This window comes from Phalangium opilio, unplaced genomic scaffold (assembly GCF_054372755.1).
Source record: "Phalangium opilio isolate 3A_F unplaced genomic scaffold, DU_Popi_V2 ptg000082l_1, whole genome shotgun sequence".
In the NCBI taxonomy this organism is placed as follows: domain Eukaryota; kingdom Metazoa; phylum Arthropoda; class Arachnida; order Opiliones; family Phalangiidae; genus Phalangium; species Phalangium opilio.
Genome location: NW_028324189.1, coordinates 1,639,149 through 1,653,020, shown reverse-complemented (window position 1 = coordinate 1,653,020; position 13,872 = coordinate 1,639,149). Strand labels below are relative to the sequence as shown.

The 13,872-nt window shown below is 39.9% G+C and overlaps 2 protein-coding genes across 4 annotated transcripts; one reads left to right on the top strand and one right to left on the bottom strand.

The window, feature by feature from the left end:
- The first annotated feature begins 882 nt into the window (after nt 1-882).
- Nucleotides 883-2,815, top strand: LOC149650786 (phenazine biosynthesis-like domain-containing protein). 2 transcript variants are annotated; one of them, XM_089847415.1, is made up of 8 exons: nt 883-917; nt 975-1,344; nt 1,434-1,632; nt 1,700-1,845; nt 1,912-2,000; nt 2,137-2,315; nt 2,392-2,454; nt 2,543-2,815. In XM_089847415.1, exons 2-8 carry the CDS (start codon nt 1,249-1,251, stop codon nt 2,653-2,655), a joined length of 885 nt encoding a protein of 294 aa, XP_089703541.1. In that variant the 5' UTR covers nt 883-917; nt 975-1,248; the 3' UTR covers nt 2,656-2,815. The 2 variants fall into 2 exon arrangements, with proteins under 2 accessions (XP_089703541.1, XP_089703540.1); XM_089847414.1 differs by having other exon boundaries at nt 896-1,344.
- Nucleotides 2,816-2,922: 107 nt separating this feature from the next.
- net (atonal bHLH transcription factor 8-like protein net) lies at nt 2,923-13,503 on the bottom strand. 2 transcript variants are annotated; one of them, XM_089847406.1, is made up of 4 exons: nt 13,345-13,503; nt 11,320-11,778; nt 10,408-11,205; nt 2,923-3,086 (listed from the first exon to the last, which is right to left on the bottom strand). In XM_089847406.1, the coding sequence occupies exons 2-4, from the start codon at nt 11,752-11,754 to the stop codon at nt 3,075-3,077; spliced, it is 1,245 nt and encodes a 414-aa protein (XP_089703532.1). In that variant the 5' UTR covers nt 11,755-11,778; nt 13,345-13,503; the 3' UTR covers nt 2,923-3,074. The 2 variants fall into 2 exon arrangements, with proteins under 2 accessions (XP_089703532.1, XP_089703531.1); XM_089847405.1 differs by having other exon boundaries at nt 11,320-12,094; nt 13,345-13,484.
- Nucleotides 13,504-13,872: the final 369 nt, after the last annotated feature.

Below are 13,872 nucleotides of genomic sequence, written 5' to 3'. Positions count from 1 at the left end.
ATTTACACCAATAGGCCAGGCTACTTAGAGTACAAAGTGCGGTACCAAGTAGCCTCACCTCCTGCAGTGTAAATGGTATCAAGTGCACTGGTTGCAGTGGTGACGTATTTATTCTATTTGCATTATTAGAATACCACGACAATTTTACATATTTATCTAAAAGAGGAAGGAATTTACCTCAAAATAGGGTATTTTGCAAAAAGAACCATTAACACAACACTTTACAAACAAAAGCGAAGGTCCATTTGCTTTAACACATTTCGCAACACAGGAAACGTACATCATTTTGTTATTGGTACCTTTTTTTAAAAAAAAAACTCACTATTGTTTCGATATATTTGCCGATTCCATATTATTTATTATCAATTTTTAAATAATGAATATTTCACGCTTGACTGGACGTCCCAAGATATTATAATACTAATTCTCGCACGCGCGTATTAACCCAAGTGTGACTGACTGCAGTCATATTTCATCTTACCAGATCTTACACAAGAAGTAAAAGTGAAGAAAAAACACGTCAAAGATGATCGCGGCTTGAGTGTCACTAAGATTTATTATCTAAATAGGTTCAAACGGTTTGCAAATTGCGCTGTCAAAAAAAAATCCCCCCAAATTGTAGCAACTTTTCTTTTTGTTGATGTCCTATATGACGACATTTCATTGAAAGTCACTAATTTCTGGACATACAAAGGAAGCTATCGAGGCCAGAATTTAATTTCGTTCGACATTTATTACCTTTAACCCCAAGAGTAAATATATACATTTTATCAAAAGTTCGTAGTGGTAACAAAAAGTGTACTTCCTTCCCAGTTCCCAGCCTTTGCCTGTAAACGCCATTTAAAATGAGAAGCAAATGACCCGAGTCCTCTCAATCCCTACACGAATAAACCAATCAGAGAAGATATTTTTTTGAGGTCGAAGTTTTGAGCAAGCTTCTACTTTGTTTTTCTGTATGAACTTTTGATTTTAAGATTTCAAAACGCGGTCAGAATATAGACTAACATTGGCAAATGGTTAAGAATATCAAATATAAATTTAAATAAAAAGAAAGACATCGTATCTTCGTATCGTTATTGAAGGTCGCAGATACTTGAACGGATTCCAAAATATTATATCACACGAGAGTTTTATCATTTAGACGACTAAGAATTGATAGTAGACGTCCCATTGCGTCTTCGGCTAGTCATAGAAGAAGTTTTATATTTTACAGTCTATATAGTTTCATTAATTTACTTGGAATAAAAAATGGTGCGTTCTTTTCCAATGTATATTGTGGACGCTTTCACTGAGAGTGCGTTCGGTGGGAACCCGGCAGCCGTTTGTCTACTACAAAGCGACGACGTATGTATTAAATATTTTATATTAATTAAACCAAATGTCGGTTTCTCTATTGGAAAATACCTGACGTTGAGGACATTTATTTCTGATAGGAAATCCCCGATGAAATTAAACAGAAAATAGCAAGTGAAATGAACCTGTCCGAAACGGTCTTCTTGTCCAAACTGGACGAACGTATTGATTTTCAAAGTGGTACCACTTTCGGTACCCGCTGGTTCACGCCATCGGCGGAAGTTCCCCTCTGTGGACACGCAACTCTGGCTGCTGCTAAAATTGTGGCTTCCATCTTTTGTCAGTAACTACCATCATCGATAATTATTTAATTAAACTAATTGGCGTGTTAATAATTAATATACAGCCAACAGAAACCCCATTCTCAATTTAGAGAGCAAATTTTCTGGAACTCTATTCGCCAGTCCACAACAGGACGGTTCGATAGTTCTTAACTTTCCTAACCATAAACCGCATAAGATTTGGCACGACAGATACAACGAGCTTATCAAAGTAACCACGCGTTTGATCTCCTTTAATTATTCATGGCATTTATTATAAACTTGCAATGAACCTCAGGCTGTAGTTGGAGATTTGCCCTACGTGGATGTACAGTTCGGTTATGAAACTAGAAAACTACTTGTTCGTTTGGACGACAAAGTCTCAAGGTAAATAAATAACAAGGGCAAAAGCAAGCTTGCTTACATCGAGCGCAACTTGCTCTGATCCAACACGAAAATGACACTGTCACCCCCATGGCTATGGTTCTTTGATAAGCGCTAAAAGCGACGCTCTTAATTTCAGATCTGATATGGAAAATTTAACACCGGCATTCGAGAAGATGAAAGAGTTGGAGAACGCCATTGAAGGTGTTATCGTCACCATGAAAGGGACCCAATTTACTGGTCAAGAAGGTCAAACGTACGACTTTGCCTCGAGATACTTCGCACCGTTCGTTGGAGTCAACGAAGATCCAGTTTGCGGTAATTTATATTGAACTTTTAAAAAATCATGATCATGGAACATGTGTGTACATGTTAACATGTGATACACTTTTAGGCTCGGCTCATAATCTTCTTGCTCCATATTGGGGTGAAATACTTGGAAAAACAGAATTAAATGGTATGACGGTATTATGGACAAAATTAGGGAACAAAATGTTTATTTGCACTTGATAATAGTTGTTAACTTTGTAAATACTTTTCGGCAGCGCTTCAATGTTCGAAGAGAGTTGGGGAATTACGATTGTCCTTGCGTGAAGATGGTCGAGTGGACTTGGGTGGTCAAGCCAAAATTGTCCTAAAAGGAACTATAGAGTTTTAGTAGTTCACCTTATTCAGAAGATTGTTTTACAAGCAAATCAATAAAATTTCTATAATATTTTCTATATACTTCTTCTTTAAAAATTATTTACATTCCCAATTTACTGACTAATAAGTAAGTAGTAATGAACTTACTTTCCTCTTCAAATGCGACGTGTCTTTAAATTAATTTCACTTAAATAAAGGTTAGCAAACACTTTGATAATTTTTTCATTAAATATTTAAGCCATTTTTTAATAATAACAACTGTTTTTTTTTAAACGAGATTGGCCGATGAATTGGATTTAAAAAGGTTACAGAGGGTGTTACTAAAACAAAGTACTCATAAATTATACAGAGGTTTTTTACATCAAGACCATTCTTTAAATTGCTAAGATGGCGAAAATTTAAACTTGACCAAGTAGAGAATTGAATCTTCATTCAGTGCAATCCCTGAAAAGAAAAGAAACACATTTTAGGGTGGCTTACGATTACTATACATTCGTTAAAAATGTCTGTACAAAATTTCATAGATTTTATAGTTAATAATCAAAAATTAAAATCCATAGTTAACTACCAGTAATTGTAAAAAAAAATCACGAACTGGAATATTATTTTCACCATAGAGTTGTGGTGAGGTTTTTTTTCAGTCGAAGCTGGGTCCTACAAAAACATAAGGAAAAGAGAACCGTTATGGGGAACCCAGTTCCTCCCTCATCGTACCAAAAAAACTGAGGGGTGTTAAAGGTTCTATTTGCTTTTACAGGCGAAAGAAATGACAGGGCGGTAACCACTCTCCCTTTTCTTATTCTTTATGTGGAAGTAACAACAAGTATTAATAAACCTGAGTATGTCTCTCTACATTCTACTTCAAAAGTTACAGTTTAACAAATCAGAGACCATTTGCAAGTTACTGTACCTCTTCTTGGTAAAACCCACGTGACGTATACCACTAAGTTCAGATCAGTTTTCCTGAACTGATCCAATTGGATATACAATAAAATATTGATTGAGTCATACTCTAATTTTTCAACTCTTGAAAAAGAGAATTGACTATACAAGTCTGGAAGATTGCGTGGTTTTTTTATGCATCTGGTTGGTTTTAGTGTGACATTAAAAACAAACAGAAGACTAATGATATTTTAGAATATATTGTTGGGAAGTTAATTTTTTTATAATTATTTAAAGTTTATAATTGGAACTCTGACGTAACGTATCGACATTGGAAGAATTTGTCATTTCAAGAACAATCCTTCTGCAACAAAATATCCCGTCAGGACATTGTGTTACTATTCGGGCGCCATTTTGAAGGTTTATGCAAGGTTAGGGTTAGGTTAATATTAAGTTTTAGCTTGATTAGTTTCGATTGCGAGTCATGTTAGCCCATCTGTTTAAATAAAATAGTTTTATATAGCTGCGCACTCATTTTGGGTGACGGATTTTAATATTTTTTAATAATCTTTTTCTCCCTGGGACATCTTGAGGGAAAACAGGTGCGTCCGTCGGGATAAGGGATGGAGGAAGCTCAAGAGCGGAGAGAGAGGCTGGAACGAGAAGAGGGATGAGGGACCGCGCGCCACGATGAAGAGTGGGATGGAACAGGATGGAATTGGAGAGATGGAAGAGGCTGGAAGCAGAGGGTGTATTCCCTTTGTGACTAGCCAGCTTTGAGCTAAAATCGATTGTGGCAATAAAAACTTCTGTCTTTACGCGTTCTTTTTTTAGGAGATGAAGGTTTTCCCCCGTTAAGTTTATCCCAGACAAACACGCCGCCTACGAAGATTTAATTTTCCACTTTTTCTAACCGAATCGTTCCTCCGCGTCTGCTGTAGTTGGCCTAAACAGTTTTGATTCAATTGGTAGTTATTACTTATATACAGGGTGTTCCTAGAAGGGTTTTAGGACCAAAGTTCAGCTAGACAAAATTCGTAGAACATTTTCGACTCAGAAACGCCCACATTTTTTGAAGGCCCTGTATTTATTGCCTTATTTAACACGTTTTTGGAAAAATTAGACAGAATTGCAGCGCACAAACCATACTTATTCGAACAGTCCTGAAACCCTTCTTGACGCACTAACTATAGCCGAGGGTAAATTTGGGAGATGTTGCGTAATAAAAGCCCCAGCTGCGAGTCAGGTGTCCCCAGTCCTAGCTAGGGTAAGGACTCCTTTCCCTTTTACTTTACCGTCACAGGGCGGTAATATATATTTTTACTAGGAATAACTCCACACTAAGCAAGCAAGCAAGGAAGTTTTAATCCGAAAGACGTGTTTAGAAGTTAGGCGGCACGATATTTTGTCAGCAGGCAAAATTGGGTGTACATAGGTATATATAGGAAATGTGCACGGGGCGGTCGGTTGATTATTTAGCCTGGAGAGCTATAGGTTGGGGTTTCGCGTTTGGGGAGGAGAACGTCAGCTGGTTGGGAGATCAGGGATAGATGGAGGATAATGGAAAAGAGAGAGAGATGGAGAGAGGCTCCAGAGAAAATAATGGACTGGAATAGAAAGTATCTTCACGATCAAAGTATTCTCAATCCACATCCGGTTTGGTTACGACGTCGCGACAGAGCAAATAATACTAAATTCCAATATATTCAGAGGTAGTAGGAAATTAACGAATTTAGAACCATACAAGTGCTTAGACTCCGCGTCATTTCAGAACCTTCTATTCCAGAACAATTTTCCATGTACGCTTTAGTCGCTCGTGTTCGCCGCTCACGCACGCGCCAAGTTACGCCATCACCACGAGACTTCAAACGAAGCGAAGAGAGAAGAGATGATCTCGAAAACGGGGCTGATTATTAAGAATCAGCAGCTGTACCTAATGAGGTGACTCCATCCTTCGTGCAATATACGTATACCGTTATTTTCAAAAGGAGAATACGCCGGTAGCTAACAATAACAAGGTTTTGCTAGCTATTCTTCGAAAGATCTTATCTTATAAAAGGTGAAAAGGGTATTCTATTGAACCCGATTTAAAAATGGAAAACCAACCAATAGCTTGTTGCCATTGCGATATTGAATTAGTTTCAGTTATCTATAGAACCGCGCGGACCAATTGCCTTCAAAACTTGTCATTCAGCTTCTTAAGAGGCCTTAGATCGATGTTTAACCACTTCAAACACTGTTCTCCGTATGTATTAGGTAACAGATTGAATACGAAATAGTACGTTGAGGTATTCCTTCTTGAACCGCGACTAATTCTTTGCCGTGATGTATCGATGTGCCTAAAGTTACGTTACGCTATTTTTCAAGTGCACTTGAACAAGTAGATACCGCAATTAAAATGAATTTGTTGGTGTAGTTGTTGAGGCGGTCAAAATTCTCTCATTCAAGTAATGGCACAGATGATTCGCTTTATCCCCGCGGCCTATCATCGAAAGGAGTTATGGGCCATTACGTTACGGCCAACAGATTTACAAAAAGGCCAAGTGCATCTGTTTCTGCGAGGGAGGGTGCATTTAAATTGGCCGTTCCCTTTCACTATAAAATGCAGGGTGCATCGGATCAAAAAACACAATAGGCTACGTTATAGCTAATAATAAGGACCCGTCCAAGTTAGAAAGGTTTTTTATCTGAACCACGTTGTATATCTGTATATAAGGGAAGAAAAGCTTGGGTCGTTAAATCTGACATCGAACGGTTCCTTGGGTTGGTAACCCCTGCAAATAGCAGCAAGAACGCCTCCTGCATCGTGCAGATTCTCTTATCTTTAGTGGCCAGAGGCAAGGAGCGTGGAACACCCAATTGCTCATAACCCCAGACCATCACTAAAGTTTTGTGAAAGATAGGTAAAATGGCCTTCGGATATGTCACGTTTTCGTGTCACAATACATAGTTTTCAGACTAGGAGAATTGATACCATTTACAACCGGAGTAAAGGATACTCGGTACTGCACTTTGTGCGCCAAGTAGGCTGGCCTCCTGGTATAAATGGAATCAATTCTCATAGTCTAAAAAATATGAATACGCTCTTTTTCAATTCTGAAAATGGGAAGGTGCACCGGGCTTTTTCAAGCGTCAATCGTACCCATCAATGGAGGAAAATTACCCTCTTTATGGCGGCGATTTCTTACAATACCCCCTAGAAGCCTCTACCATAGAGTACATTGATTCTCTGAAACCTTTTGGAGTAGCAGTTTGAGAAATAAACCGCTTCCCCGAATGGTGAAAGAGGACACGAACCGAATCACGCAGCTAGTGCACCTTGTCGTATAAAGCGGTATAATATTTTCAATTACGAACAAGGATATAATGTTACGTAATGGTAGGAGGAGAGGGATGGCGGGAGTGCAGAATTTTCACCAGATGGCTTCTACTTTTGAAAGAACACAGTCCTCTTAGAGCCGGTGCAAAAATACAAGTGGGCGTTATTGGCAAAGCTCTGCAAAGGCCAGGGACTAAGATGGCGGGCCAGAAAGTGAAGAAAGATCCTCTGGAATTCCTAGTCGGTGGTTTAGAGGTGCCGGGGGAGGTGGGGGTGTATCAGAAACAAATTAACTCGAAGAACATTAAGTCTTATTTTCCTTGAAGCTAAATCAGGAACTTTGTAAAACCCATTTCTAGTTTTTTCTAGCAGAGTGACAGATAGTCGATATGAAAGATAAAATCCATTCTAGAGGTTCTTGAAAAAGATGAAAGAAGGATAAGCAAGCCGCGAGGAAAGTTGAGATAGCATCTTTTCACAGAGAAACCGACAATCGATTATTATAAAACATTTAATCGTAATGCATTTACGCAGAGCTCTATAAAAACATGAATGCTAACTAGATTTAATTAGCTGATTCTTTGTTGCATCCATATTTGCAAAAGAATATTAGTAAACATTAATTAACTCTTCACAAGAAGATTAACGTCTTGGACCCTTGAGTCTATCGAATTTTCGTGTTCATTTACTTTTTTAACAGAGTTTGTTAGATTTACAAGGAAATGTAGGGGGTGGGTCAGATCGTGCTTGTATGCAGGCCGGTATTTCCAGATGGCCCGTCGTTTCCCAGAGCCCCCACCAACAAAACCCGCCTTTCCCCCGCAGTCTATAGTTTTAATATTGTCTAAGTTTTTATACGACAAATGAGAATTTTATGGAAATCTTCAGGCTGCCAGTGGTCAGCCGGTTGTAAGACGTTCCAAGGGTCATCTTTGACCTATTCCTTCCATATTCTCAAGGTCAAACTTAGATACACCTGTCATTTTGCAAACTTGCACTAATTATAAGCAGGAATCCACCACAGGGAGGTTGGATATTATGGACTTCTGCTTCTTGGGGACCACACTAAGAGACGGCCGGGTGTTACCCAATTTAAAATACCACATGAAAGTTGCTAAAATATTATTTAAAGGTCCAATCACCTCGGGGGAACCGAGAAATATTTATTCGGGTTTTATATCTGTATTTTATTTATTTGACACGGATGTTTGGTGGAATTACACGTAAACCTTGGACGCCATTCTGACTGGAAGCTGCGGGGTATCTAACTTTAGTTTTAACTTCTAAAACGCCCGTTGTAATAAAGAAAAAGAAGACTACAGAGGTCGAATACTTGTTTCCCAAAACGTGATCGAAGCCTTATAGTCGGCGGGTCGGGGTGCTTCTTCGTTTTTGGGCGGACAATAACCGATAGAACCTGTTTCTTACCTTCCCAGATGTTTGAAAAAGGTACGGCTGTAGCAGGTATCCGAGAAGAGGCTTCTCACTCGTGTCCCAGTATATTTTTGGGCGTGCGAGGCAACGAGCTCGAAGAATCACGAGCGAACAAGTGTATATGAGAAAAAAACGCCGCGAATTTTGTTAAAATACATTTTGGGATTGGGAGGGCGCGGAGCACAAAAATGAGTGGTAATGTTTATACGGATTTTTGTCTGTCAAACATAATTGATACTCAACCGGAAAATAGGTTACAACTTGGGCAGCTTTTAAAGGGTTATTTGCTACAAGAGTACTTCAGTGTGTCATGCCTTGGTCAGTTCTTTGCAGACCCAAAATAGTTGTCACCACTAATAGGGAGGTTAAAAAAAATATTCACCTCTTGTTATCTTTAACTTCAACTTATTGTTATCAGACTCTCTGCGAGTTAAGTTAGACAAGAACTGATTAAAATTCAACCTCAAACCATTCTTTGTTGACTCAAAAATGGTCTGGTAGCACTGGATGAGACATTCAAGAGTGCATAAATGCACTTGACCTCTAACCTTTCTCAGTTGACTCATAAATGGTCTGGTAACGCTGGAGAAGCTACAAGACATTCAAGAGTGGATAAATGTACTTCCTATTGAGGTAACGCGACTTCTTGTTTATATTTCTGACAGGGCAGGCCACCCATTTCATTTGGGTATCGCGAAAACCGCTTTTAAACAAGAGAGATCGCCAACCCGTGAATTCTCCAAGCAGGTTGTGCCAAAACGTAACGAACAGGTGCTTTTAAAGTAAAAAAAAAAAACACCACACCAAGTCGGGAGGGTGGTAGTGATAGTGGCAGTGGTGGAATGTTGAAATTTATTTAACAGTCATGTAGGTAGGCGCCAAAATGCCGACGCAACTAACATCTTCCAGAGGCGGGAGTCCGGGAGACCCGATGCAGGTTCTTTAATAATAATAGCTGAATATCTTCAAAGAAAATTGATCGTTGGCTCTAAAACCGGATATTTTAAAAGTAGATAGGGGAGACATTGGGCGTAGTCATACGGAATCAAACAATAATACAACCGCGGAGAAATAATATCAAACTTGATTTAAGAAATAAAAGAGTATTCTAAAAGTCTCCGTGACACAAGCAGCAACAGCGAGTTCATCTACACTTTAAATCACTTACAAGGGTGTTAAAGTATCCCTTCCCCGATGTAAGCTCCTTAATTAGTTTATTAACCCATAATAACCCTAAGGAGAATTTGGAGGGATTTTAGACTCTAGTCACGTAACGTTTACGCGGAGACGATAACGATCCTTGGGTGATATCCTGGATCGTTATCGAACGAGACGTGATTAGAAATTGCGAGTCGCCTTATTATTACTATTATAATTCATTAATGCTTATAACAAAACGGGATATAATTGAGTCGTCCAGACTCTAATTTGACCACCATGAAATCAATTTTATGGCAATTTTATAATCGATTCGCGTTTCCTATGTGGACAGGGAATCCGAATATGATCATAAGAAATAATAATAATAAGGGATTATTTAGCAATCGCGACGAAACTCTTGGACTTAATTGGGACGATGTTAACTCTGTTTCCATCGTATTTCACTTAAAAGGTCACCCAATATCTTATAATCAATCCATCTCTAATCCAAGGTAGAGTGGAATAATACCAAAACAACCCTCTTAACCGGTTCGGTTGCCATTAAAAACAAAAGGCGGCCAAATTCATTACTACCAAAGACTCCCGGCGGCTTTCAATGAATAATTTAACTGATACCTCCCGGAATAATGGTTGCGAAAGGAAGTGATTTCGTCAAAAATGACGTTGGTCCTATTTAACCATCGACATCTTCGTATTGAGAAGATGGAGATGAAGCTCATATATATACTTATGGCGTTACGAGGAAATCTACGCGACCATGACCCCAAACGGTGCGAGATAGGATTTAAGGGTATTTCATCAGAGCTATATTGGCATCCTTGACATATAACTAATTTAGACGCTAGTTTTAATAGTGTTTGAAATATTTATCTTCGATATTTGATTTTGAAAAATCACATTCAAATATGCTGCGAGGCATCACGCGCTCTAGCACATTCTAAAACTTAATTAGGGGATAAATGTAATTACCTTCGTTCCTCGACGTCTGGCTTTGCCTTCGGATTGTATGGTCTGGGTGCAAAGTTCGACGCATTCCGCCAGGTTGGGTTTTCGCTGTTCCTCGCTATAGTCCATTTTGTTCAAACAGGCTAATGCCAGAATGTATGAACTGGCAATCTTCAATATTGCCAATTTAGAAAGTTTTTGACTATCGGCGTACGCCGGTACCGCACGTCGTAAATTCTCAAAGGCCGCGCTAATCGTATGAACTCGCGTCCTTTCCCTGGCGTTGGCTTCGATGCGTCGTTGTCTACTCATGCTTTTGTAGTAACTTCGCGGTTGGGATGATTTTTGAGGAGATGTCTCATCAACGTACGACCCACCGTGACTTCTATTATTGTCCAAGGAGTCACTAGAGTTCTGTTCAGTACTGTCCGCGCATATTGGCACAGCTATACTCTCGCGATGTGATCTCATCGCGGTCTCATGCACTTTCAATTCCTTTTGTCTATGGTTATTTTTATTTGATTCTAATACCGTTCTGTGTTGGTCAACACTACGAGGCGTTGCTTGAAACCCGTTGACAAAATTCGTTGTTCGCGAAACTATCAGTTCCGGATTGGGGCTGTATAATAACTTCGTTGATGACGCTCCAGTGGCGTGCCACGCGTCTTTCGTTGCTAATCTTTCAGATTTAACTTTCTGCGCAACTTTAATGACGCTTCTTCGATGTTTTTCGTATTCGGTTTTCGTGGGACGACTTATTAAATCAATGGGTTTATCAAGTTCCATCACATCCGTTTCGGGGTTAAGTCTACGTTTGGTTATCTATAAATTAAATAAACCTTAATCACAATCTTTAAAAATAACTCGGTGGTGCAACAACCACCATAGGGGGTCAGGGGGGACCTAAAAAATATTGAGAGTTAAAACATTACTGACCTGCGTCCCATCGTAAGAATGACATCCACTATCTCCGCTACTGGGCCGATCGCCTTCTTCCGCGGAACGAAGTGGTACGGTTACTTCCGAGTTGGTACTGGTGGTAGTCGTAACTTCAATTTCGTCGTTCAGCGCCCACTGGAATCTTTTCATCAATAAGAGTTCTCCACGACGTTTCGGTTCCGATGATTTTCTCTTGTTCTTTCTACCACCGCTGTTTGACAAAGCGGGAGATAATTGCGTAACTCCCGTTATTGTACTAGTTCCGGGTTGTTTGGAAGCCCAGAATTCTTCCGTCTCTTTCACCTTGTCCGCTCCTACCCCGCTATCGTCACTGGCGGCTTCCGGAAGTTCATTCCTAAGCATGGTGCGACGAGGTAATGGGTGAACTAATTGTCGATAATCTTGCAAGAATTCTTTCTCCGAGTTGGTCATTTCCGTGTCATTAGGTCGGGAAATCTATTTAAGAAAGGGAACGGTATATTTATTTGGCCGGCTGACTGGGGAGCAATCCCGGACTCGGTATCGGCCTGATCTTTCTTTCGGAGGATGATTTTGGGGTTCTGCCGGTGCGTGGATTGCTTGACTCGACTAAGATGGGGAGAAGAGAAGGCGCGCGCCGAAGGGCCATCGTCTCTTCCCCATGCAGCCGATTTTGGTTGTCATGGCAACTTTCTCAGTTCCTCTTTTTCCCAGATGTTAAAGCTTTCACGGCCGACCCAGCTGACAACCTGCGGCTCTCTCCCACTCTCTACCAGTTCCCGCCAAGTTATCGCTGCCGAGGAGACGGGGAGGCAAAGAGGAGTGAAAATATGAAGAGAAACAGAGAGAGAGAGAGGGACAATCCCTAAATGAGTAAGGTGCACTACCACCTCCCGGATGAGGATCGTACAAGCAAATAAAGAGAAAGTTTTTATACTAAATTACGTCAGGGACTCTACGGTCAGTTAGTCAGTTGAAAGAAACAAGTTCCGGAATCAGACATTCAAAAATCAATCTACTTTTATAGATTTATACCCTTCTTCCGCTTAATATAGAATATAGTCGTTGAGCTCCTTGTTTTGCCTGAACTAAGAATTTTGGGTCTAACCAATATCTGAAAATTTCTTTACCCTCGTGAAAGCAACATCGGTATAAATCATCCGTCAATTCTTCGCTTTCGATAGGCGGAACCGCGAATGGGAACATTCCTAAAGCATTTTATTTCCGTTATAATTTTCACGATGATATAAGCTAAGTAGAAAACGCATTGTGGGAAAATCGATACCATAGCAATGGGAGAATTGATCGAAACCATTTGTTTTTCCGTACCATCTCAGTTAGAAAACACCTGTTTTGCGTGCATCTCTTTAACGTTACGCAATTATAGCTGCCGCCTTATTTTCATCATAATGTTTTCATAGAACCGTAGAACCCTCTCTTAAAGAATCTTAGGACCCAGTTAAAGCCCACATGCAATCCGATACGTGTGCTTTTATCATTGCCGGTTTTTCAGTGGGTGAATTTTGCCTTTGCTCGCTCTCCCCTCGAAGACAGATTGGGTTAGGGAATAAAGGGACACAATCAGACATATTTTGCAATTTCCGAGAAAGTCACAACTAGCCAATCATGGAAGACTCTAATATAGATATTATGGAAGTGGACGCACCTGGCTCGGTATTGAAGCACAGGTGTCCTAAGCGCGTTATAGCGTGGGTGAATTATTTCCACATTTTTTTCTGGCGAGGGCCGGGGTGGAAAAGTAATGTTCAACATAGAAGTATGCCAATAAGTTAACACTAAATAACACAAATGAGAGGAATTTTCCATAGCCCCTTCAGTGTAAACTTTCCCTTGGCTGAGTAGTACGTCACTCTCCTAATTCTTACCCCGGTTCTGGCAGAAATACTGGTGTGTTTCAGTTTTCCTACCGCATTCAACCCACCAGTATTGCCGAAAGCTCTCCATAAATGGCATACTTATCGACATTACGTTACTTATAGTTTCAATTAAAAATAAATAAAGAAATATCTTATCAATACGAACCAGACTTGCGCGCAATTTTTATTCCCAAAGCTTTCCTTCGGGTTATGTTAATTGAGACGATTCAAATGGCCCGAAAATTATATCCTAGATATCAAACACCGTACGTTACACGTCGAAGTCATGTTGTCGAATGATTCAAATGATTTAGTTGCCAGGTTTACCAAAATTTGGACATGGGTCGAGTTAAAATTCACACGTTCTTTTCAAGCTGTTAAAAAAGTACACCTGCATTTGGCTGCTTGGGTGGTAAATTTAGTTCTTGGAAAGGTCGTCTTTGTGTCAAGACCGGCGGTAAAAGGAACAAGATGAATAGGTCAAAAAACACGTGTTATTGAAAAGATTGGGATGGGTTGGAAGTCTAAAATATCGTCACACAGCACACCTGTGCAACCAAAACTATACTAACAATAGGTAACCAAAAGCGAAAGTTCGTACCACTCTAAGAATTCAGCGCGCAAACTGATACAGCTTATATCGAAGGAGTTACCAGGAGGGTTTGAATTCCAGCTAAAGGTCGTGAAATTGGAG